Genomic DNA, 25,355 nt, shown 5'->3' with positions numbered 1-25,355 from the left:
CCTTTATACAGGGACAGCATTTATGACACTTGTAACAGACAATTACGCTTATCAACCACCTGGGGGAACCGTGAGCAAAAGTTACATGGTGTTGCTTTAAGACCTGCTGTTCAGTGCTGTTTATTGTTTGCAGTGGAAGTAACAGACTGGAAGTCTGTAAAACCTGTAGACAACAACAAAACTATGACATTTTTAAACTCTTAATCTATATTATTATTTTTTTCCCCAGCTGCCTCCAGCTGCCACAAAGACCAAAGAATGGTTTTAGACCTTACTGACAGGGACAGAAAATGATCTGTAAAAGGAAAGAAAATACTTAACCATGTCCAGTGAGGCAATAAACTGATCCTTAACACTTTAAATTCAGTTCTTACTCCAGTTATAGATCATGGGTGATGGTACAATCTGCAAACCAGAATATCCAGTTCATGACTGACCACAGTACCACACTGAATGATAAAGTGTGTAGGCGTAAGGATCCAGCCACTCTATGGTTGAACTCACTCCTGTGAACAAACATGGCTAAAACATTTTGTGGAATAATGTTTTTCATTGATTATTTGTTATTTACTGAGGGCCAAAGTAAGTAAAATATTTTCTGCAATTTTAAATTAATAATATGTTTTAATATGTGTTCTATAAATGATAGATTTTTTTCTGATATGTGTAGTGTAAATAGTATTGATAATCTTCCTGTTCATGGAGATTTCATGATATTTGTAATACTTTCATGTTAAAACGTGAGTTGTTGTTTTCTGTTTGGTATAAGACTGAAATAATTTTTTTTTTCACTGTGCATTACAGAGATAATCATATAGATTTAATTTAAATATTCATTTAAATGAAAGAATTTGTTAGATGAAAATGTAACAAATCTTCTAAACTGTCTGAAATATTTAGGTTATCTTGAATATGGCCTGATTGAATTTTGCACTGGACCACTAGGAAGTAATGAAGTTCTCTTCACTTATGATACTGAAGTGGCTGCATACATGGACTTAGAAGAGGGGAAACTAAATATCTTAGTACCTGATATTGCATATAGTATTCCGGGCTTCGATTTATTTTCCCTGAACAATTTTAAATCCAATGATATTGGATTAACACCTTTTTGCAAAGATGCTTCTTATAAGATGCTCTCTATTAATGCATCTGAACCTATTGGTAAGATATAATTTTTTGTACTCCACACAGTAATAATTTAAAACACATTTGGATTAAACTTTTGATTATGTCAGTTTAATAAGAATGATCTAAAATATCCAAACATTTTGGTATGCATTACAAATGCAGAAAAGTATAAACATGGTTATTGAAAAAACATAAAGTTAAACTGTAGTGATAAAATTTAAATGTCTTTCAGAACCCCCCTGGACCTCAGTTTACCCCAGGAACGATGTGAAATTAAATGTCAAAAACACCCTTGTTTGTCTGGTATCTGGATTCTTCCCTCCACCTGTCAGAGTTTCATGGACCAAGAACAATGTGAATGTGACAGATGAGTCAACTCTCAGCAGATATTACCCCAACAAAGATAAAAACTTTAATGTATTTTCTCGACTGAGCTTTATTCCAGAGGAAGGAGACATTTACAGCTGTTCTGTGGACCACAAATCCCTTCAACAACCTCAAACCAGAACATGGGGTGGGTTTGTGTTTAATATTGACATTACTGACAATTGACAAAAACACATGATGAATTTCACAAATATGTGTGTGTGTGTGTGTGTGTGTGTGTGTGTGTGTGTGTCACAAATATGTATGTTTGTGTGTGTGTGTGTGTTTGTGTGTGTGTGTTTGATGGTGTAGAGATTTTGTAGATCAGTATTGGTCTTGGTCTGGCTTTTGGGCTGCTGGGTCTCGTCACTGGAGTCTTTTTTATTGCCAAAAGAAACAAATGGATATAATTATACACACTAAACACTTATTAGTTCTGTTGTCATATACAGTATATGCCATGTAAATTTGCATTGTAAAATCTGTTAAAATACTGAATGTTCCACTTTTCAATGCATAATCTAGCTCAGACCTGCATAATAAACATGGACATTTAAATTAAGTAAAAAAATAAAATAAAAACAAAAAGATGTTATTACTATATAGTTTAAGTAGTTGTTATTTATTTTATTTATGTACTTTATTCTTCAATGTTATTAAATTGCTACCAGAAGACACATGTATACAAAAAGTTAGTCTGGTTTCAAGGTAACAGATTTAAGCCTAAACTATTCAGGGTCATTTTGACCCCAAAAATGACCTTTGCAGAAAAAAAAGTGAAAAAAGAGTGAATTTTACACAAATGGTTGTTATTTTGGAATGGAAAATATTAATTTATTTATATAAATTTAAAACATGCCATAAATCCCCCTAAAACTGCACAAATGTAAAGCAATAACAATAATAAACTGATTAAAATTAGACTTTAATTCTTACAAAAATATCTATTGTCTGGGGTCTCTGGAGATCCTAACATCCTAAGTCTACATCCTAAACAAATAGTTTAGAAGAGTTAATCAGTTTATATTGGACTACTACTAGCATATAATACAGCAGTTATCTGTATGTGTTGGCTTCATCTTTTACAATCTAAGCAGTTATGATCCACAGTAGGCTGTAAAAACAGAGGTCTAAGTACTGAAGGGAATCCCTGCCGCAGTTTAAAAAGACAAACAAAAAAACTAATGGATATCTTTATAGAATACTCACATAACAGGGATAAAGGTTTGGCGAGTTAGCATATAGTAGTTAGACCCTGCTTGTAGAGTCCATGCATAATTATATAATTGTCTTTGAAAACAAATTTATATAGACAACAAGAAAAAAACCCACACCTGGAATTGTTAATTTAAACTAATTATTTTAATATAAACTTACTACATCATAGCTGCATGTAGCTGAATATTTTTACAGATTTTAAGAAGGAAAGATAAAAAGACAGGCAGGAGACCACAGATCAAAAAAAAAAAAAAAAAATGCCCTTTTGTGTGTGCATTGAAAAAGTAGATATACATAAACTGGGGAAAAAACAAAACAAAAACAAGAAACGTTTCTCATTGAAGTTCTTCGTAGATGCTTGCACTAAAGTCTTTTGTGTATATGCAAAAGTTTAACTTTAAGGGCTCCATACTATCAAGGAGAAAAAACACTTGAAATGAAAATCATAATAAGGTAGTCAGAAGCCCAAAAACTATAAGAAATGTGACAGTGACTATAAAGAGCACAGAAAAGCTTTTGTTCATAAATAGACAAGAACGGAAGAGACTGATGCATATTAAATCAGATTTGGACAATCAGGAGATGAGACACATAGGGGCCTGATGTCTGATTATTGTCACACAGCCCTCATACTCAAGCCATGGTTCAAATGAAGGGATGTTGCACACTCCGATGTTACAACTTACTGCAGTTCAGTGTCGTTCATTGGTTGAATTGGAAGTAAGCAGACTGGAAGTCTGTAAAAGCCTGTAGACAGCAACAAAACAACATTTCCAATCTCAGTTGATATTTACAGAGATCGTACAAAGATTTAATTACACCGCCATAAGCTGTTGTCATTCTGTACTATGAATACCAACCTGTATGTTTTCTTTTATAGTAGATCAGTCCTCCAGCTGCCATAAAAACCCCCATCAGCAGCCCCACAGCCCCAAGAATGATCTTAGACCTTTCAGACTCAGACGGAGAAGAATCTGAACAATGAAAAAAAATTCTTAAATGTGTCCAGTGAAGCAATAAAATGATTGTTAACACCTTAAATTCATAATATCTGATCTCACCCCAGTCATAGATCATGGGTTTATGGGAGCTGGCGTGCTCCACCACACAGGAGACTTTCTCTCCAGGTTTAGGGAAGTATTCCAGGTGGGAGTGGACCTGGTAGTACCAGTCACCATCAGCCAGCTCCTCAATGGACGTCATATCAGCTGTCACCTCTTTATCATCTCTCAACCACGTCAGTTTGATGAGTTTGGGATAGAAGTCATAGGCACTGCACACCAGAACAGCTTTCTCATTCCCTTTAGCTTCCCTGGCTGACCGGATAATGACTTCTGGTTTAACTATAAAAGTAGAAAGAGTTAGACATGATTTTTATTCATATCAAACCAAAAAGCCAAAATGGGTCTGAAAAAAATAATAACAAAATAATATCACAAGTCTTTGATATTAAGAATTACACATGAACAAATAAATGAATCTTTCACCTGTCAGCCCTGCATTAGGGACAATGAACTTTGCAATTCCTTTGCACTTGTCAAGGCCAAATTCTGCCTGTGCTAGTAAAATCTTGTTTTTATTGTAGTCTTCAGCCCATTTCTCTCCAAATTCAGTGTAACCAACAGCCTTATCCTCAGTACTGTTATATCTAATATATTCAATCTTGTTGTAGGTGACTGAGAAGATAAACTCAGTTTTTTCTATGGAGCCTGGTACTCGACACTGAGTTTGAACATATCCAAAATATCCATGTGCTGAAACTGAAAAAAAGAGAAAAAATTGTGTGCAAAAAAAAAAAAAAGATAATTTTTTTCAAATCTGATTAAAAACAAATAAATTGCTTTGATTGTCAGAAACTGTCATTGTGAATTAGAATTGTGATCTTTCACACTAGATGCTGAGAAAAGTACTGAAAGGAATGAAATTGCTATTCAAGACTTGATAATTAGCAGTTTTGTAAGCAACAAACAACTGATTGAACTCTGAAAAAACTTTAAAGGATTATTTTGTTTTTCAAATGAATCCACTTGAACACACAGGCATTTTGTACATATACAACTGGTCTTACCTTTTTCAAAAAGAGCAGACAAAAACATTGCGAGATGTACCACATGATTGTACTTCATTTTGCAATTTGCTATGCTGATATGTGTGACTTGTGAATAAATATGCCTGTGTACAGAAACACAGCATGCCTGCATATGGTAATCCCACCCACGATGTAACACTGACATATCATATTGCATATATCATAATTTGCATTGCAAATTACAGGTCTAAATCATACATCGAACATACATACATGAATTCAGTCAAAAATGAACTGTGAACAGATCAGTCTACACATCACAGTCCTGTGCTGTTTTCACAGATGTTTTAACAAGGGCTGTACAGATGAAGGCTTTGCATGGTCTCAATACTCAGTAATCCGTCTCTTTGCACTCTCTACTAATCAATTTAATGATCATTTTTTGCTTCTGTAAAAAAAAAAATATCATAAACAATTGTCATTTGACAAAAAACCCTGGACGCAGCACAACACCCAATAATATAAAGAATAAAATGTACTAAAATAAAGAGTTTTTCGTAAATTAACTGTATTATAGCATTAAGCTACATCAACTTCAAAAGGACATACCAGTGGAATGAATGATCAGAACATAATCATATTAGTCATCTATGGTCTAACTGCACCATTGTGCTGCTGCTGCTTCTTCTTCTTTTTTAGAGAGAGAGAAAACAATGTAAAATGAATTCTGTATGCATGACAGGAATTTATTTTGTTGAACTTATAAATGCTTAGTAGCCTTTAACTTCCTATAAATTCTGTCTTAATATCAACTAACCGTTATATCTCCATTTATTGTACTGTATGTAAAAGCAAAAACTCACTGCTGTTTGTGCACTTGGATGTGTTAAATGCAGAGCACAAATTCCGAGTATGGCTCTTGGGCAGCTGGGTTTGGCCACTGGAGCAGTTTTTATTGCCAAAGGGAAAAGGAAAAAATAGATATAATAGTACTGATACACTAGCACTGACACTGTTGTGAGTTCTGTCGTCATGTACAGATGACGTGTAAATTTGCATTGCAAAATACATGTCAAAAACACTGTGTCTTCCACATTTCAATGTATAAACTAGACCCTTTCATAAACTGACATTTAGATCAAGTAAAGATGTTATTCCTACTCATCTTTTAGTAGTAGCTGATGTCTCTGCTTTATTAAATTGATTAATGTTATTGATTAATGTTGTTTATGTGATGTTGTTCCAAAGTGTCCTTTTTGGTGTGGGTGGTGTGTGTGTGTGTGTGTGTGTGTTTTCTTTTTTCTTTTTCTTTCTGTAAATCAATGATATTGGTCACCCTTTAGGTCTGTCTGTCTGTTATACAAATATAGCTAATGGAAGGTATTAAATAGAACTTCCTCCTTTAGAAGGACTAAAGCTTGTTGGATCCGCTCATATTGTCAGTAAAACCTCATAACTCCACCCCCTCTATCTTGACTGAATGAAATGAAGTTTCACAGTAGCTGAATGAAGTCTAAATAAAGATCTTGTTTGAATAAGTACAGTGTTTTCTTTACGAAAAAAAAAAACACTGTCTATAATGTTTTTTGTTTTATTTATTTGTTTTATTTGAGATGTGGGAACAGAGAGAAAGGGCTAGGATTTGCCATCCAGTCATAGCCAATAGCCTACACTTAAAAAGCCTTTGTATACAGTAGCATTTCATCTTTTATAAAATAAGATTTTGCCCAAATGTATTTTACAACAGGAAAAAAACTGAGCACCCATATAGCTACCTCTGAAGAAAAAAAAAAAAAAAAAAACTAGATCTTACATTTTATGATGATTGTGTAACTTTTAAAATATTTACAAACACAAAGTATTCACTAGTGGCAGAAGTGTAATCAGTCTGAGGTGATGCCCTGGAGGTTTGTCCTAGGAGAGAGTTACACATTATAATGGGCACAGTATAATATGTGCATTGCTGGATGTCTTATCTTTAGCTCACTTTCCAGTCTAGCAGAGGGAACACTCAACTTAGTTTTCGTCAGCTTCTATATCAGCATTATCATTCTACAAAAACTACAAAGAATTTTAAGGATTTATACTGAGTTCTTACCAACATGTCTCTTCCAGCACAACCAGTGGCCAGACATACCCACTTCAACTATTGTGTTGATGTCATCATCTACAAAAATAACAGATGTTATGACTCTAAAAACACACATGATGATTTTACCCTAATGGTAATATAAATTCTTAAAAGTAAAAGTAAAAGTAGAAGAAGAAAGGATAAGGGGATATCGGACCCAACACGATTATTTACTGAGAAAATGTTCGTTATTGTGTATTTGTTGTCATGTCTGACAGTCGTCAGTGCAGGTAGGTTAGTTTACTGTCTGCTACTTTATCCAGTTTTAACCATTTGATGTTTATGGTCACAAAAGGTTTTGAAAATCTGCATATTAAATCCTGTTGACAGCTTAGGCCACATGTCACACATAAAGTGAAAACATCTAACGTTCTATACTTAAAACTATGTGATGCCGATAAAATGTGCACAGCTATTACACGTGAATCCAGAAATACAAACCACACACATCAATCAACATGCAGAGATCACCGTCTGGGGGTCCTTCAAAGCAGTTTTGAAACAACATGAAATGTGAAAAGCACTATACAATTAAAAATGACTCATCTATTTATGGTATTTCTATTTGACCACTTTGTTTCTGTCTTTACAGATCAATGTACATATGTAATGATATTTTTTGGATACCATTAGATGACGCTAATATTGCATGCTTGTGTATCCACAGGTTCTCACTCACTGATGGTCTTTGCAACATATATAGATGGCCAAACACCATTTCCTGAGTTTAGTATTGTTGTGATGCTGGATGATCTGCAAATAGCGTATTATGACTCAACCTCGTGGAAAGTTGTCTATCATACTCACAGTGATTCAAAATACTATGATGAAGAGCAAAGTGATGCTAGTATTGTATTTCAATATATATATAACCATCTGAAACATTGGACATTAAATCTTAAAGATCAATTAAATCACACAGGTTAGTCCAAGCAGCAAATTGATAAAAACACACAATACATTTATTAACAAATTTAACTTTTATGTGTTTATGTGCCAGAGGCAGTAATCATAAAAAGCAGATTTATTTTCAATTTGACCAGTTTTATTTTGTGCTACATTATGTCAGTGAAGATTAATAGGTCTTAATTCAATTTCTTTCCATTCATCTACAGGTGTACATGTTACTCAGAGACTTGTTGGATGTGAATTGTTGAATGATAAACCAGGTCTGTTTAAGTCATGGGATGCTTTTGATCAACAAAATATGGGGGAGTTCACCTTTGACATGGAAAAAAATAAAATTCAGAATACATTGAAATGGAGGATAACACTGGACCAAGCAGCACAGCTTCATACAAAGTTCATGCATCAAAATGTTTATCATCCTATTTGCATTAAGACCTTACGGAGGTACCTGAATATAGAAAAGAACAATGCAGCGCCGGCGCTGTGGTGGGGCATTCGAGGGCCGTGCCCCCCCTAGCGGTCATTGATGCCCCTCCTACAGGCCATGGCGTGGCCCAAAAAAATATCCCTTTTTAGTTATTATTTTAATATTAAATGTTCAAACTGTAACTTAAATAAAATAAAAAGACTGGGGAAAATGCATAATTTTGGTTGTTCATGGCACGTTACTAGGCTTCGTCATGGTGAATGCTTATTGGTCGCTGAGTAAACTTGTTACATTTGATTTGCAGCACGCGCAAAATCCATTTAAAGTTGAAGAACAGTTTGTCCGTCTATATTATAGACAGTTGTTAGCAGCTAATTGTAAAAAATTTCTAAAAAAAAAAAAAAAAAAAATAAATAAAAAATGGATTTACGAAAATGGTTTAAACCTCTGCAGCCTCGTCAATCAGCAGACTTAGATACTCCGGCCACGACCACGGTCTATGAGAGCCGAGCTGGCCCTTCTTCTGCGAATGCTAGCTCCGGACAACCGCCAAAATATTTAATACGCAGACATTTGTGTGATGATATCCAACTCGTTATCTGAAGAAAAAAGCCTTAAGTTTTCAGAAACATCTATACGAAAAAACTTTGTCTGATGGGGACATTTTTTTTTTTGCCGGTATTTTAAAGCTTCAAACTGATTCGGTGTTTTATTTTTGTCGTCGTAATTTGTTAATTATTTAAGTATAAAAAATATATTGCTATTTATTGTAGGCCTATTTTATGTTTTTTATTTAGCCTATATTATATTTATAGTGTAGCATGTTCAAAATGTTGTTGTGTTGTAGATAACAATGTGCTTAATGTTAATGTTGCACTTTATTCATTTTTGTGTTGCGAACTGTTATTGGATGTTCGAGTTGGATCTGAAAAGAGGCTCCGCCCCTGTGTGTGTGTAAGGGAAAACGGGAGAGAGGAGGGGGAGAAGAGTGCCTCGCTGGTTCAAGTGCGGTTCTCTTGGAAGTCGGGGTGTGTACGGCGTGGGTTGTGGCCGACAACAGCCCAAATAAACACCCCTTGTTCATTAAAACGCCTCGTCCTTGTCTGAGAACGCTACAATATTATTATTTTCTGTCCTGTTCTGTTGTTTAGGCTATCTGTTCTGGGCCGGGTTTCCCGATAACGATGTAGCCTAGCCTATCTTAGCTCTTAAAAGCGCTCTCTGCGTGCAAGGTTATTAAACATTAGCCGCAATTCATCGCGCGTTTCCCAAAAATGTAGGCTACTGAACTCGTAAGAACGCGAGAATAGGCTACTACGTGCTACTTGAGTCGCTGTCCATTCGCAAAGTGCTGAACTAGGCTATACTAACCTTATATGGAATCGTATTCTGAACGTTTTAATTAACAATCGTCATCTGTTGTGTATTAGGAATCAAGACAGGTAAAAATAAAATTAAAAAATTATATAATGACATTCTTGTAATAATAATATAAAAACTCCATAATCACGGGAAGAAGGAGGCGGGAAAGCGAACATTCAAATAAAACTTTAATAACCAAATAAACATAAAACAGCATGTCAGCCCCTCACGGACGACTGGCGCGCACAAACAAAAACCAAACACAAAATAAAGCCCAGGCCTGGTCCTCTCTCATCCTTCACTGTCGTCGCTCCTCTTTTGTATCCTCCCAATCTCCTCCGGGGGACTCGAGACCGGTGAGCTGAGCAGGTGTCGCTCAGTTTCCCAATCACTCCACCGGCCTCGCTCCGTTCCCACGGCTCTCGGCCCGCCCCACTCGTCACAATTCTATATAGATAGATCATTGGAGCTAACATTCTAGGGTAGAATGTCATTCTGTATAGATCATTGGAGCTAACTGACTCTTGCCGTATCCGGTCGGCAAAACAGCAAAAGCTGTCTTCTGTTCCTCTTTTAGATAAAAACCCAAGTCTAAATCGTTCATTGTCATTCTATATAGATCTTTCAGATTTAGGTCTGGATTTCCATGCTACTATGATATTGCCAATTCAAAAAATACCTTCAAACGACGTGCCCCCCCCGCCGATGATCCAATGCCCCTCCAGTAGATCTGCTCTGACGCCGACTCTGGAACAATGTGATGAGAAAAGGTGAGAGGATAAACCTAATTAACTGTAGAAAAATTAAGAGAAATGCATGATCAAAAATCTCTGTGCTGACAGAGAATGTGCCTCTGAATACTATAAGAAACATGATTATGATAAATGAATGACTGATGCAGTGAACCCAGCTGTTTATCAACAGTAAGACTTCTCATTCTTCTCTGTAGTGAAACCCAGAGTCAGACTCATGAGGAAGAGGCTCCCAGACTCTTACAGGCTTCAGATCAGCTGTCTGGCCACTGGTTTTCACCCCCGTCACATTAACCTGACCCTGTTCAGAGACGGTCAGCCTGTGGATGATGATCAGATCACAGAAGGAGAGATTCTGTCCAACGGAGACGGAACTTACCAGATGAGGAAGAGTTTGGTGATCAGTGAAGAAGATCGTGAGGAACATAAATACAACTGCACAATGAAGCACCTCAATCTGGACAACAAACTGGACATTACATTTGGTAAAGAAAAACTAACAATTAAGTGAAATGCCTCTTTGGAAATGAAATTTGACATTTGGTTTAATAACAGGAACAACAAATCTAACTTTATCTGACTATAGCTTACTGATTTATTATTTTTTTTTTTTTTATCACTTTACCCCAATTTCAGATGCGGATGAATCTGACCAAGGATCTTTCAGTCTGTCTGTAGTTTTCAGTGTGCTGGTGTTCATGTGTGTGACTGTTCTCATCATAACTGCACTCATCATATGGAGAAAGAGACGAACAGCTGGTAAATGTTTTGCACAGTCCAGTTCATTACACCTAATGCTGTTTAAAAGTTTACGTACACAGTTTTGTGTTTCTGTAGTGTTTACTTTAACTGTCATTCTTATTCAGATCGAGGATCTGAAACGTCACAGAGTAAATACTCCCCTACTCCATGTGAGTACACTGTGTTTTAAAGTATTCCCAGCAACATCTTCATTTTCATTTGAGAAGCTTTATAGAAATGAAACTAAAAGATTTTATTTTTATTTTTTTTTCAGCTTCCGCCTCCCGATGAAAAGTGAGTCTATGTAAGGCAACGAATTAAGGTCAAGACAATACATGCAAAAACTAAAATATCTTAGCATTTGCTTGGTGGATGCCATTTGGGTTATGTTATAATAATTACAAATAAAAAGACGTAAAATGAAGAAATGTAATATACAGTACGTACACAACAATAACAGATTGTTGAAGCTGTATTTCCTGCTGGTAATATGTGTTTTATTTTGCTACTGTGCATTTTAACGATAACATCTGATATTTGATTGGAGAATGGCATTTAATTTTGTTTGTTTGTTATCACCAAAATTGCATTTGATAATTGGCCCTTGGAAATATGTTTTGATTAAAATCCCAGGAAACCTTAATGTAATGTATGTGCAGGTTTCTTAATTAAGTTTCAAGAACCACTGCACTACTGTGAAGGAATTAAGGGTTTTTAATAACAACCTATGTGTGTATGGGTTCAAGTGATCAGAATCGTATGTGTGCTGTGTTTTCTTCACAAGTTACAGATAATAAATAATGTCTCCATCTCTAGGTTTTTAACAACATAGGATGACGTTGTGAAGCAGTAATTTTACCTTGCTTTGGTATAATAACACTGTGCTGGTCAGACGAATTCAGAATGAGCATTAAGAAAGATGCAACTAAGATTATTCTAGAAAGTCTAATCATTGAGTTCCACTGCATTTGTTTGGGATGATAGAAGAGTTGACAGATGGGGTTTTAATCAATATGCTGTGTCTGAATTTAAAATCTATGTAATAATTGTATTCCCTCCACAAATAAAAAAAAAAAAGAAGAAGAAAATGAGAGTTTTAGAGTTTTTCTCTGCGTGCTTCTGGCAAATCATGTGTATTAAAAATGACATAGAGGGGCAGAAGTACAGAAAAAGGCCCTACTCCCCCTGTTAGGGAAAATAAACAGGGCCTAAATAAAATAAATAATAATAATAAAATTGTAAAAAAGCAAAAACAATACCATATATGTTTGCAAAGATTGCACAAATGTTGCACAAAAAAGATTGTCCAATATAAACTCAGTGGGGGGTGGGGGAATGTATCCCACAACTAATGAATTCTTAGGATATTGTTGGCTATAGGACAAAGGTTCCCATCCCTGTTCCCAGAGGCACACATTACGGTACACATTTTGTATATCTCCCTGATACACATCTGACAACACCCGTTTTAGGTCTTGGAGTCTATACTAACTTCAGGTAACAGGTCTGTTTGATTAGGAGATCAAATCTGTACCGTTGAAGAAACTGGTATCAGAGACTGAAGACATGAATATGACACTACAAGCTCACCGACAGGTGACAGGAACTGGTTGGTTACATGCCAAAAACGAAGAAGAAAAACAACAACTGCAAACTGTTGATAACAGACAATCACGATAAGAGGACCCTTTTGAAAGTATACAGTACCTGCTCTGTTTTCTGAGCTGCCAGTCTTAATTATTTGAGAGAATGCGAATTCTTATGTGTATGTTGTCCTTTTGGCCCATCGTCAACGCAGGTAAGTTAGTATTGCTATCAACTCATTTAAAAAGCTGTGACTTTCTGAAATTTTCATATTTGCCTAATTATTTAGTAGTCTATAACTTTTAGTGTCATTTAGTGTTGGAGTAAAGCATTGACTGCAATGACCACACATTTGATGTCGACTGTTTACTTTGTTTGTTTAAAATGTCTGTCTCCTAACTTGTTAGATGGATAACGTGGGTCTACACGAGATTCAAGATTTTATTTGTTATTTGTTATTTACAGTTTAATTTGATTTTTTAGTATCTGTGTCATCTGTAATCTTTGTCCTTACAATAATGCTAATACTGTAATTTTTGTTGTTGAGAATGAAGTAATTTTTGTTTATATTGATGTGTACATGCCCAGTAGGCGCAGCTGTACTGTATATCCCTTCTAGCCTGAACTCGCTGTGTGTCTGCTCAGGCTCTGGGTTCTAGCGCTGTCAAAAAAGTTTTGGTGTTGTGCCGAAATCAGTGACCTAGAGAAATCTGTGACTAGAGCATTGTCATAATAGTTCTGATTCAAACACTTTACAGTTTGCAAATATATGATGTAATATTTAGAATATTTACATTCATTGTAATGTCAGAGGAAGACTTCCCCTCAACGTATTGGCTACCCTTTCATTACCTAAACATCTTATGGTAGTTTTGAGTTTTTCCTTTTTGCAGAGGCTATTTGCATTAGATGTTATTTACATGAAATTCAAATAGCTGTAAATTGTATTTACATTGACTGTAAATTCACAAATTTATTTCCACTAAGTGTAAATAGTGTTTAGATGATATTTATACTTAGTGCTAATAATGAGAGTGTAAGGTCCAGGCACTCGGTCCAAGGAAGGTATCCAGTGCCGGCTGAAGGTTTCTTGTGCGTTCGGTCTTTTCAGCGCGTAGAGTTATTCAATTTAAATCCAATTCTAATCTGACTCCATTTTAATATTTTCATCTGACTCCATTTTAGTATGACCTCGAATTTAGGTTGAAAGGCAAATTGGTTGATTGGTCTGTTTCTAATTATTATTATTATTATTATTCTGACATTGGATTATTCTAGTTAACTCTTTACTTTATATTTACTGGTTCATTAGGAATCTATGTCGCTCAGGGTGCCCCACGACGGCCGTTCTTCTACGTGTGCCCCACGATCACAAACTCGCCAGTCTAAACAGTAGTCGGATGACTAATACTATTTAATAGGTTACTCATACTTACCATATTTGAAATAGTATTTTCGTTTAGTCCCCCTCAGTTAGCTACCCATGTACAACTTAGTTAAAGCTCACCACAATAATCAGCGGTTATGCTAGCACTATCTGTCTAGCCCCCCCGACAGTCATATAACTACGTACAACTGTATAAAGCTGAGACAATAATCAGAGGTTATGCTAGTACTCTTTGTCTAGCCCCGATAGTTAAGATTAACTACGTACAACTTAAATAAAGCTCAACAATAATCAGCGGTTAATGCTAGCACTACCTGTCTAGCCCCCCGACAGTTATATAACTGCGTACAACTTAATTAAAGCTGAGACAATAACCAGCGGTTATGACCAGTACTCTGACTAGCCCCCATAGTTACTGCAACTGAGTACAACTTAACTAAAGTCAAGCGGTTAGTCAGAAATCTAAAACCTCACCTGATGTGCCCCATGCTCCATCTAGCCTGAGTTTTAGTATGCACATAACCCTGGACGCAGATTTGCGGAAACATAGCCTTCATTAATCTACTTGAGGAAACAATTTCAGAGTAACTCAGAGTAAATCAAATGTAACAATTTATTATCAGTCAGGTATGTATTATGCCAATTACATAGCCAATTCAGAGATATCAAATCAATACAAGACATCAAATTCTCAAAGGTGAATCTAAGAGTAAAAGATGCATACCTGACTTTTAGAAAAATACATAAGTATGAAGTGTGTGGACACACTTCATGCTAAGGGCTCATTCTGGCTACAGAAGGCCCTGATCCTTTTGCTGCAATCGTTTAAATACCTCAGACCAAGACAAACATCCCCCTAGATGGAGACAGTAACTAACAATAGGAATTTGCATTAACTCAGGTCCCAAGCCTGGGTGGTTTTTACAACAACTCAATGGGAACAGGAGGTAATTTACATGGAGGACCCTGGGAAGGGGCACTCCCATTACAGTAGGCAAAATATCTTTAACTCTTAGGATCTGTATTATCTTTTAATCTACTTTTGTAAGATTGAGACCATTGTACCAGTTGTACTGAGACATTTCAAATGATACCAGACATGACTGTTAGTTCACTTGCATTGACATTATCATGTAATCATTTTGAGCAGATTGAGTAGAAGGAAGCATGGGTGAAGGGATTTAAAATGAAACAAATGACCAGAAGGGAAGGAGGTCTCCTGCACCTCCACTCTGTGGGGTGTCTCGAAGATGCCCGTGTATGTTTGTATTGTCTGTTTCTCAGGAGATCAAAGTATCTCAGGTTCTTTAATCCTTACAAGAGATATTACAGTATATTGTAGTAGGCTATATTATAAAACAGTAAGTAATAATAACAACATAATCATCAGTTTAAATGATATTTTTTATTAACATAATACAAGGATGTTGCCTTGTAGGTACCTTATCCCCAAAGCCCACCTGTTCTTTTTTCTTTCCACGGTCTTTGGTTTGTCCACTGAACAAATAAAAATAACTTGACTGTTTCTGACCTCTGTGTCCCTTTCTGTAGATGTCTGCATGAATGTAAAGTCATATGTACAGTAATTATCTAATTTGACACGTTACTTATATTATATGGTTCTCCTTGTGTATCCACAGGTTCTCACTCACTGATGGCTTTGGCAACATATATAGTTGGACAAACCCCATTTCCTGAGTTCAGTGTTATACTGATGCTGGATGATGTGCAACTAGCATATTATGACTCAACCACATGCCTTGTTGTGAACACGCCTGCTTGAGCGACCGGAAGCTGGAGAATACAGTGTATACATTTTTAAAAATCTATATTTTCTTACACTAATGCATCGTTTTGCTTCAGAAAGCCTTTATTAACACCCCGGAGCCGTGTGGAGTAATTTCATGATGGACATTATAAAATGACCGTAAATAGGCAATTTCTTCAGATGAACACACGTTTATTAACAATCAGCAATGCACTGAACAGTCAACATATTGACCCCCCTGAACGTCCTCCAAAGACAAACCCCCTTCTTGTCATTCAGATTTAAAGCAACAGTGTTGAAACAATACTCTATCACATCATAGATTGATGCACTTTTTTCAGCTTCAAAAACAGAGGCACCATTCACTGCCATTATACAGCTTGAAAGAGCCAGGACATTTTTTAATACAACTCTGATTAGATTTGTCTGAAAGAGGAATGTCAGATATGCCTAGGATGCCCTAAGGGGATCCAATGTCAGATATGCCTAGGATGCCCTAAAGGGGGAGTTTTTCCCTTTAACTTTTTTCATTTTATGGTGTACATGTTCATCAGAAACTTGATGAATGTGAACTGTTGAACAGCAATAAACCAGGTCCACTTCATTACTGGGATGCTTTTGGTGGACAAATAATGGAGGAGCTTATTTTTGACATAAAAAAACACACTATCCAGATAAAAATGCCATGGATGATAACATGGGACACAGTAACATTCTCATTCTTCTCTGTAGTGAAACCCAGAGTCAGACTCGTGAGGAAGAGGCTCCCAGACTCTCACAGGCTTCAGATCAGCTGTCTGGCCACTGGTTTTTACCCCCGTCACATTAACCTGACCCTGTTCAGAGACGGTCAGCCTGTGGATGATGATCAGATCACAGGAGGAGAGATTCTGCCCAACGGAGACGGAACTTCTCGTGAGGAACATAAATACAACTGCACAATGAAGCACCTCAATCTGGACAACAAACTGGACATTACATTTGGTAAAGAAAAACTAACAAGTAAAATGCCTCTTTGGAAATGAAATTTGACATTAGGGTTAATAACAGGAAAAACAAAACTAACTTCATCTGACTATAGCTTACTGATTGTTTTTTTTTTTTTTTAAATTGTCATTTTACCCCAATTTCAGATGTGGATGAATCTGACCAAAGGATCTTTCAGTCTGTCTGTAGTTTTCAGTGTGCTGGTGTTCATTTGTGTGGTTGTTCTCATCATAACTGCACTCAATAAATGGATGAAGAGACGAGCTGCTGGCAAATGTTAAGTAGAAAGGCACAAAAGATCAGTTTATCTGATATTTAAGTAGACTGGTGGAGCAACAGAAAAATACTTGGTTCTTTAGTGAAGTAGAAAAATTAATTAGATATGTTCACCATATCTAAGTCTTAAGTGTAGTAGTGATGCTCTAAACTTTTTTATGGCATAAGTGTGTAACGGCTTCATTCTCATTTAGGTTCAGTTTCCAGGACATCAGTCATCACGTCCAGACTCCAAGTGAGTAAACTTTATTGATTTTTTATTTATTTATTTATTTTTGTTACTACATCAGTAAGAGACTAAATAAAAATGCTGTAAATATTGTTTACTTTTTCAACACTTATTTCAACAACTCAAACAATAAATATTCTAACACATATATATCTCAGTTCTTTAAATGTAATCTTTTGAACTGTGAAGCAACATCTTTTTATCTTTTTTCTGTTTCAGAGCAAGATGCAACGTGAAAAAATTAGCCTTTATGGACTCAAATTGATGAAGTAATATACACGCAGTATTTGGTCTCATTTGTTTCTTCTGGATGTGTGGCGCTCTTATTAGAGTCTCTGATGAGACACTGTGGAAAGTTGCAAAAAGGAGAACAAAAGAAAACTTGTCCAACTGTATCCTCTTATGAAGAATTTACCTCTATTTGACACGCTGCTCAAAAATAACACTGACTGAACCACAATGCTGTAGGAGTTTAAATTATTGTTATTATTAACAATTTAAATTTTTACACTAGTCATTTTAAATGCAATTTGCAGACACTTTTATTCAAAGCAGTTACAGTGCAATCAAGGTATACTTTTTTTTCCATTATGTGTGTTTTCCAGGAAAACAGATTGATAAGCTTGGACATTGCTAGCAACAATTCAGAGTTCATTTGGTGCAATCTCAGCATGGAAGAAGTAGTGTTTTTTACCTACTTGGGGAAGACATAAGACTCCAGAAGACATAAAATATTGCTGAATTTCAACATAGTTTACGCTTCCCATAAAGTCCCATGCGAGGCATAGGAACTCGCATTTTTGGTTAATGGTAACAAAAATTATTACCAACACAAATGGTCAGAAATGGTCACTAAACATCTATTTTACAAATTTAAGTGGATTGAACAAAATGAAATTTGGTTGTGGCAAAATATTTAGGAATTTAGTGATTTAGAATTAAGAATTAGGTTTACAAATGTAACGAGTCATAGGCACACATCTGTTTTTCAAAGCATCTCACAACCCCAGTGAACTGCAAATCATTAATTTCTCCTTGGAAGTTTGCTGAGGCCTGCAATTGGCCTTTGCTTCTTGGTTGTGAATAATAACACTTTTGTAAACTCATACAGACTGCTAACTCTGTTATGAGATTTGCTTATGGAATAGAATAAGAAGATTCAGAACATACAATTTTCAGATTTATCAGTTTTGTAGTCTTTTTAAAGGTGTGCTTCTTAAAATGTATATTTAATTATATATTTTTATTTCATTATGTGTAAAATCTGCCAATTTAATAGTTGTATTGCCTCCACAATTAAAAGAATTCAATCATATGCCGGATAAATCTGATCTTGAAAATAGACCTCCAGTTTAGTTTCCCCTGGCAGTGAAAATAAAAGAGTGCAGTCCATGGTCCAAAGACTACACAGTTATAATGTTATTTGCAAATGTGTGTTTGCAAATTGTTCATACTTCTTAAATCTCAATGTTTGCAGTTGTCTATAATATGATGTATAATGCAGTCATAAGAATATCTAAAGTTCTTTCGGTACTATATATTACTTTTTGTAATCAAATACATCTTGAGGGGTCTGATCTGAAGCCTGTGAGAGTCTGTGAGCATCTTCCTCACGAGTCTGACTTTGGGTTTCACTTTAGAAAGGAAGGTTAGAAAAAGTGGACTATATTACTGTGAAAAAACTGTTGAATTCTGTGCATTAGTTATTTATATGGTAATATGAGTCTTTGTAAAGCATCCAAAACTTTTAATCTTTACTGATTGCTTTTTTTATGTTACTTTATATGTTCATATTCTAGATTATGTCTTAAAAAAATAGTTAAACCTGGAATGGAAAAAAAATACAGCCCGTCAAGCTTCAATAAACATAAAAAAAGCACTACTAAAGTAGTTCATACAACTCTATAATCCAAGTCTTGTGAAAGCATAGGCTATGATAACTTTGTGCGAGAAAACTCTTAAATTCAATTCTTTCTTCACTGAAACTCTTGCTCTAATATCTCATTTGCCGGTACTTTGATTGCATGGAAAAGAAAGTTGGGACAATCTGATAAATGTCTCCCAGAATCCTCATTTTAGGTGAACTAATATTTTTATTTAAACTAATGCTGACTTACATTTTCACATCACAGTGTTGTTTTCTTTTTTCAGGTATGTCCGCAAAGTCTTCATGCAAAAAGGATGATTAACATGTGCATACAGAAACTTCACATGAAGCCTTTCCATCTGACCCATTTGCTTAGTTCTTTTTAACACATCAAAGGTAAACTCTTCAGTATTTTGTTCATTAAAGAAATAAACCTGGCTGATCATTGTCAAGCAATTCACATCCAACACGTTTCTGATAAACATGTAAACCTTAAAATGGATGGAAAGAAAACAGATTAGCCTTCACTGACATATTGAAATAAAACACTTTTTATGAATTTATAATAGCATATGTTGCTTCTTCAATCACATTCAGCTTCTAAAAAGAGCTGGCAGAGAAAATCAGTTAGTAGTTATAATTTTATAAATAACACTAAGATGAAAAATTTGAGGATGCCTATAAACACAAAACACATAGGGGGCCCATGTGCACATCATGATAACAAGAAGAATAACTGCAAACTGACTTACCTGCTTTAACAGCTGTCAAATACGACAAAATACATACAAGAGACTGCCTTCTCTCAGTAAATGAATCTGTTCGCTTAGCTTTTGTTCAGTGTAGGCAATTGGGACTGACATGGCAAAATAGTTGTGTTAATTCTGTGTATTTGTTCTGAAAGGTTGCTTTTTGCTTAATAAAGATACATAGTTTAACCATTTGTCTCTGGCAATCATCCCCTTGTATCAAACTTGTCCAGAGCTTGGGCAAAACCCATATTTTTTTAAGAAGAAGAAGAAGGAAAAAAAAAAAATTCTGTAATTTCTGGAATCATGCTGGCATAAAAAAAAAAACAGATTTGCACACATTATAGTAAAGCATAATTATGATTGCTCTTTGCTTTAACATACAAATGTCATGCAGCCATACTTTTTGTCACACATCATGAATCTTCGATCTATGGAAACAAATTTCAGGCTCTTTAAAATGAATTCTGAGGTTGTGGACATCAGTCAATTGAAAGCCAGATATTGATTAAAATATTTTTATGTGTACTTTAATTACACTTTAATAATTATTTTACAAATTTCACAACAATCGTAATGTTTTTATTATTACAAATGATTTTAATGCAATGATTTAAATGTGGTTTAATGCAAAGAGAGACAACCCTTTATATTTCATGTTGCTTACGATTATAGCCATCTTGTGGTCAACAAACAAACTGAACACAAATATACTCACACTTTCTTAACCTACTTGGGTCTTTCTTGGAGATAAAGCTGCAGCCTGAGCCAGATCCCAATGGGAGGGACTATATCTCCAAATGGGTTGTATAGAAGGTTCATACCTAACCCCACCCCTAAACAAAACCCCACTAACTTGAAGATTTACAAGTCTGTTTTTTTTATTTACAGTTATTATTATAATATGCTTATTCCAACAATATATAACTGTTGAATAAATGCGTTTTTTTTTTTAGTTCAAGTGTATTTTGTGCATTTTTTTACTATTTTTTTACTAAAACATTATATTAATAACATTTATTTAACACACACACACACAAACAAAAAAAAACTAAAAGAAAAAAGAAAAGACTATCCAGCAGCAGGCCTACCATCTAGTGGTCATAAGGGGACCTAACAAATAGGCTAAAGACAGGCAAAGCACTTCCTTGTAGCACTTGCCATCCACTCAGATCATACTTTCCGTAGAGACTATTATGTCACAGAATGACAACACAACCTATTGGAGGATGTAAGTGAAAAAAAACCCCGTGCCATTTCTAATGAAAACATGGTGTTCGATAGTCAATGCTGTTCACTGATTTACAGAAATGGAAGGATTCTTAAGAATTACACTCATCGGTGTCTGTGTGCTTTACAGTTACGCCCAAAGTAAGTAGGCTACAACCATAAAACTGTTTTATAAATATTCCTTGCTCAACAAATCTTGTAACCTACTTTAATGGAAAAAGTAACACCTTGTCTTTTTTGTTTTGTGCCACATGTTTGTATTAAAAACTGTGATCTTAACAATATTATATGTCTGTTCTAAAAACAGTTATCTAGTTGTAACATAAGTAGGCCTATATGTTTTTTATTACTTATATAATTATGTTTCACTTGCAATCAGGTGACAAAGCTTTGGTAAGTTTATAATTCCAAATTAATTAATGCATTAATAGCTATTAAAGTATATCAATTTACATATCCTAAATTATCTTAATTTAGTTAATAATAATAATTGTTGCGGGGTAGCACCTTTGTCAACCTTGTTAATTTACAGTGCTACTGGCGGAAAAATATGCAGTCATTCCGGTTAGAGAATCAGGCAAGTGAGAAGTAAATCCTCTTCAAACTTCTCTTTAATAGCACTTGTCAGGCAGTCAGTGCTATCCATACACCATCATTTGGGAGTTATGACCAATCAGCTTGTAGTCACTGCTGTGTTAAATTATGTTGGCTTATCAAATTGTGTTGTGGTCTGTAGGATAAAGAAGGAATACAAAATGAATACAATATATCTCTACATATTCACGGCAAACTACCTACCTTTACAAAGTATCAATAAATGATTAAAACAGTATAAATACTCAACTGTCAGATAGTATATTAAGATAAGGTAAACTCCAATACATGGCATGACGCAGCATATAATACCAAGAGCAGATCTTGAGGAGTTAACCCAACATGATCTTACAAATGTGGCTAAAGGGATTATCGTCTATGAGTCATTGAATATCTCAAACATTTGCTAAACATCAGACATTCACAATGCCAGGGCTTAAGCTGAGGGGTGATGACATCCCCTTGTTGAAAAAAAAAAATGACAAGAAGCATCTTCTACTGTAAAACCACCATCTGCCTTACCATTCCCTTTAGATTAATATCGTGTGTGTGTAATTGCCAATGTGCTATTAATTTTATCCAACAGTGCAGAGCAACATTGCCCTGTTTCATTTCTGAATGAATATATTGATGAACAAATCGAGTGAGCAAGTGATTCAACCAGTGGCCCCTCACTGCAGGACACAAGATCCAGGGGGCGTGGTTGAATCCACATCTAGGGGGTGCAGATGGGTAGGTTTAGGGATCAGGGGGTGGAGACGGGTTGGTTTAGGTATATGTATCTGGATCCAACCACGTCCCCTGGATCTTGTGTTCTGCAGTGAGGACCATCTCAATTCAACAGTCCATTCATAAAGATCATTTCATTTCTAATTGTATCAGCCATTTTAAATGATTCGTTTTATTTAAATGATTCAATTAATCGTTTAGTAAAACATTGATTTGCTGCCACTGACTGGCGGTTTTATTGTCATATTTATTTATTCAAGACAGGCCTAAACCAGCCAAGTTGCAAACACAAAAACTCATTCAGGAAAATATCATTTAATTATCATTATTGAAAACACCCCTCCCCGCCCCCCATTTCAGACCCCAGAAGGAAAACAGCTTATAAATCATAGTTCATTTAATAAAGCTAATTTTACATTAAATAAAAATGTTAAAAAATTAGACAATTTTTGTAATCAATGTGTAGAGTTAGCTCCACACCATCCCCCCTGATTTTTTTTTTTCTGACCTAACCTTTAACCTTTAATCTAACCTTTAAACCTGTATTTTAGGTTATCATGAATATGGGCTGATTGAAGCATGTGGTGACTCAAATCAAAAAGATTTCATCGTCCAAATTGATGATGAACAGGTGGCTCACATTGACTTCAAAGAACAGAGAGAAATCTTTACATTACCTGACTTTGTTGGCCAGATTGAGTTTCCATCACTGTATGAGGATGCTAAAAAAGCGACATCTATTTGTAGAACCATCTTTAATGTGTTTAAAGATGTGTACATCAATTCATCTGAACCGATTGGTAAGAGATAGAAACAGAAATAAACAAAGAATGTTTTATTGAAATGTCTGAAATGTCATTTTATGATTGGTGGTTTCCATCTTTTCCAGAACCCCCCTGGAGCTCAGTTTATCCCAAAAGTGATCCACAGTTGAATGTCAAGAACACCCTTATCTGTCATGTGACTGGATTCTTCCCTCCACCTGTCAGAGTCTCATGGACCAAGAACAATGTGAATGTGACAGATGAATCAACTCTCAGCAGATATTACCCCAACAAAGACGGGACATTGAATGTATTTTCTAGACTGGGTTTCATTCCAGAGGAAGGAGACATTTACAGCTGTTCTGTGGAGCACAAGTCCCTTCAACAACCTCAAACCAGAACATGGGGTGGGTTTGTATTCTTTATTCACATTTAATCCCCTTTAAAACACATGATGCATTTCACAAATATCTGTGTCTTTGTCTGCAGATGTAGAGATAACGGAGCCCAGCAATGGTCCATCAGTGTTCTGTGGAGTTGGTCTGACTCTTGGGCTCTTGGGTCTCGTCACTGGAGTCTTTTTTATTGCCAAAGGAAACTGATACAATAACACTGACAATAGTAGATGTTCTTTTGTTTTAGTTCGAATGTGAAGCTGCATATGTGCTAAAAGTTACAAACAAATTAATTTTAGCGTAAATTTAGTTATGTTTTCAGGACTCTATATTGTAATACACAGCAGGAGATGTGTTAAACCTAAAATAATGTACAATAGCTGTAAACCTTCATAAGACATGATATAATATTATGCTGTTGCATATAGTGTGGTGACTTTTGAATTGTATATATAGTAGATGCATTAGATACTCCACTTATTATGTAGTAAATTTTTCAACACTACTTGATTGAAAATAGAAGTTTATTTAGAGTTATGGAACTATGGAAAGGGACTTCTGACATTAGATTATATATTTTATTATATGAAAATATTATTTTATTTTTCTCAAATAAAAGTGAAATTTAATTCAAAATTTAAATGATTTTTTTTGTAAGTGTTGTTGTAGATTTATATTTAAAGCAACTGCAACTTGCACTGTAATTGTGCAGTTAAAAAAGGGCAATAGAAAATACTGTGATGCAGTGTCATAGGATGGAAAAAATGCTGTTTAAAATGAAAATATTCATATAGCTAATGATGTAAACAGCAAAAAGTTGGAAGCTTATTTTTGGTTTCTCAGAGTAATTTATAGTCTGTCACCCTTATAAGTGGCTTTAGGAAATAGTCAAACAAGTTAATATAAGGTCTTGGGTTACACATGAAACCATGGTTCCCTGAGAGGGAAAGAGATGTTGCATCCATTAGTGGACAGTGTCTCCTTTCCTCTCAGGAAACCATGGATACATGTGTTCCCCTTCTAGGGAACCTGCACTGCATCCATTTTGGGGAATTAAATGCAACTATGCCATGCCGCAGCACATGGCTGTCCATCAGGTGAGGGAGCACCAAGGAAGTGACAGACATACACTTAACCTTTCCTCAGAAAGGGGCCTAACCACTGATGCCCGGGGCCACTCACTTAGCTTGGCAGAAATTGGGAACCCAGTTTTAGACGAGGGGCATCCACACCAAGTTAAGAACATACCCTCAGATAGATGTGAACAACACCTTAGACTGATAATACAAGGACCACAGATAAAGGCTACCTACCTATGGCGGTTTTCCACTGTGTGGTATGACTCGGCTCGGCATGGCTCAGAACGGTCGGCACGGATCGACTCAGCTCGGTTTGCCTTTCCACTGCAGTTTAGTATTGCTTTAGAGTGGGTGGGATTATTCAAATGTAATTATAGTTGCTCTGCCTCTACTGCCGTGACTCCTGAAAAACTTTTCCATTTCGCGTCACCCCATCAAGCTCTCTCTGGATCCGCTCCTCTGCTATCAACGAGAGGAACATCTTTACTTCCTCAACAGACAACGAAACAGCCACTTTTTGGTCGTTAAAAAAAGGTGCACTCATTCAAAACAGTTGCGTTCGATCTTTTGCTGGCTGATTTAAATCTAGCGGTTCTGTTGTGTTTGTGTCGCAGCAAGTTCAGTGACGCAGATAGTGACGATTCTCTCCGG

The 25,355-nt window shown here is 35.7% G+C and overlaps 4 protein-coding genes and 1 pseudogene across 4 annotated transcripts; 4 read left to right on the top strand and 1 right to left on the bottom strand.

The window, feature by feature from the left end:
• The first annotated feature begins 414 nt into the window (after positions 1 to 414).
• Positions 415 to 1,744, top strand: LOC109094894 (H-2 class II histocompatibility antigen, A-U alpha chain-like). The gene is made up of 3 exons (XM_042762511.1): positions 415 to 582; positions 901 to 1,164; positions 1,364 to 1,744. The coding sequence occupies exons 1-3, from the start codon at positions 519 to 521 to the stop codon at positions 1,681 to 1,683; spliced, it is 648 nt and encodes a 215-aa protein (XP_042618445.1). The 5' UTR covers positions 415 to 518; the 3' UTR covers positions 1,684 to 1,744.
• Positions 1,745 to 2,840: 1,096 nt separating this feature from the next.
• Positions 2,841 to 5,440, bottom strand: LOC109095323 (rano class II histocompatibility antigen, A beta chain-like). The gene is made up of 6 exons (XM_042762510.1): positions 5,354 to 5,440; positions 4,784 to 5,192; positions 4,203 to 4,475; positions 3,777 to 4,058; positions 3,576 to 3,689; positions 2,841 to 3,462 (listed from the first exon to the last, which is right to left on the bottom strand). Exons 2-6 carry the CDS (start codon positions 4,959 to 4,961, stop codon positions 3,398 to 3,400), a joined length of 912 nt encoding a protein of 303 aa, XP_042618444.1. The 5' UTR covers positions 4,962 to 5,192; positions 5,354 to 5,440; the 3' UTR covers positions 2,841 to 3,397.
• A 1,549-nt stretch (positions 5,441 to 6,989) lies between these two features.
• Positions 6,990 to 12,115, top strand: LOC109095324 (major histocompatibility complex class I-related gene protein-like). Its single transcript, XM_042762512.1, has 8 exons — positions 6,990 to 7,105; positions 7,543 to 7,797; positions 7,991 to 8,246; positions 10,324 to 10,343; positions 10,523 to 10,810; positions 10,962 to 11,084; positions 11,192 to 11,236; positions 11,341 to 12,115. The coding sequence occupies exons 1-8, from the start codon at positions 7,057 to 7,059 to the stop codon at positions 11,355 to 11,357; spliced, it is 1,053 nt and encodes a 350-aa protein (XP_042618446.1). The 5' UTR covers positions 6,990 to 7,056; the 3' UTR covers positions 11,358 to 12,115.
• Positions 12,116 to 16,332: 4,217 nt separating this feature from the next.
• On the top strand, positions 16,333 to 17,267 carry LOC109094895 (annotated as a pseudogene).
• A 3,866-nt stretch (positions 17,268 to 21,133) lies between these two features.
• On the top strand, positions 21,134 to 24,261 carry LOC109095325 (H-2 class II histocompatibility antigen, A-U alpha chain-like). The gene is made up of 4 exons (XM_019109029.2): positions 21,134 to 21,284; positions 23,018 to 23,266; positions 23,356 to 23,637; positions 23,720 to 24,261. The coding sequence occupies exons 1-4, from the start codon at positions 21,224 to 21,226 to the stop codon at positions 23,830 to 23,832; spliced, it is 705 nt and encodes a 234-aa protein (XP_018964574.2). The 5' UTR covers positions 21,134 to 21,223; the 3' UTR covers positions 23,833 to 24,261.
• Positions 24,262 to 25,355: the final 1,094 nt, after the last annotated feature.

This window comes from Cyprinus carpio, chromosome A8 (assembly GCF_018340385.1).
Source record: "Cyprinus carpio isolate SPL01 chromosome A8, ASM1834038v1, whole genome shotgun sequence".
NCBI classification, from domain to species: domain Eukaryota; kingdom Metazoa; phylum Chordata; class Actinopteri; order Cypriniformes; family Cyprinidae; genus Cyprinus; species Cyprinus carpio.
This window is presented reverse-complemented; position numbering and strand designations above follow the sequence as displayed.

Bases quoted from the DNA above. Each gene is read 5' to 3' on its own strand.
- LOC109094894 (XM_042762511.1), top strand. From the start codon at position 519: ATGGCTAAAACATTTTGTGGAATAATGTTTTTCATTGATTATTTGTTA. The intron at 583-900 runs GTAAGTAAAATA...TGAAATATTTAG, and splicing joins GTTATTTACTGAGGGCCAAA to GTTATCTTGAATATGGCCTG. The intron at 1,165-1,363 runs GTAAGATATAAT...AATGTCTTTCAG, and splicing joins TAATGCATCTGAACCTATTG to AACCCCCCTGGACCTCAGTT.
- LOC109095323 (XM_042762510.1), bottom strand. From the start codon at position 4,961: ATGCAATATGATATGTCAGTGTTACATCGTGGGTGGGATTACCATATG. The intron at 4,476-4,783 runs GTAAGACCAGTT...TCTTTTTTTCAG, and splicing joins GTCTGCTCTTTTTGAAAAAG to TTTCAGCACATGGATATTTT. The intron at 3,463-3,575 runs GTTGGTATTCAT...TGCTGTCTACAG, and splicing joins CTATAAAAGAAAACATACAG to GCTTTTACAGACTTCCAGTC.
- LOC109095325 (XM_019109029.2), top strand. From the start codon at position 21,224: ATGGAAGGATTCTTAAGAATTACACTCATCGGTGTCTGTGTGCTTTAC. The intron at 21,285-23,017 runs GTAAGTAGGCTA...CCTGTATTTTAG, and splicing joins GCTTTACAGTTACGCCCAAA to GTTATCATGAATATGGGCTG. The intron at 23,638-23,719 runs GTGGGTTTGTAT...CTTTGTCTGCAG, and splicing joins ACCTCAAACCAGAACATGGG to ATGTAGAGATAACGGAGCCC.
- LOC109095324 (XM_042762512.1), top strand. From the start codon at position 7,057: ATGTTCGTTATTGTGTATTTGTTGTCATGTCTGACAGTCGTCAGTGCA. The intron at 7,106-7,542 runs GTAGGTTAGTTT...GTGTATCCACAG, and splicing joins TCTGACAGTCGTCAGTGCAG to GTTCTCACTCACTGATGGTC. The intron at 7,798-7,990 runs GTTAGTCCAAGC...ATTCATCTACAG, and splicing joins AGATCAATTAAATCACACAG to GTGTACATGTTACTCAGAGA.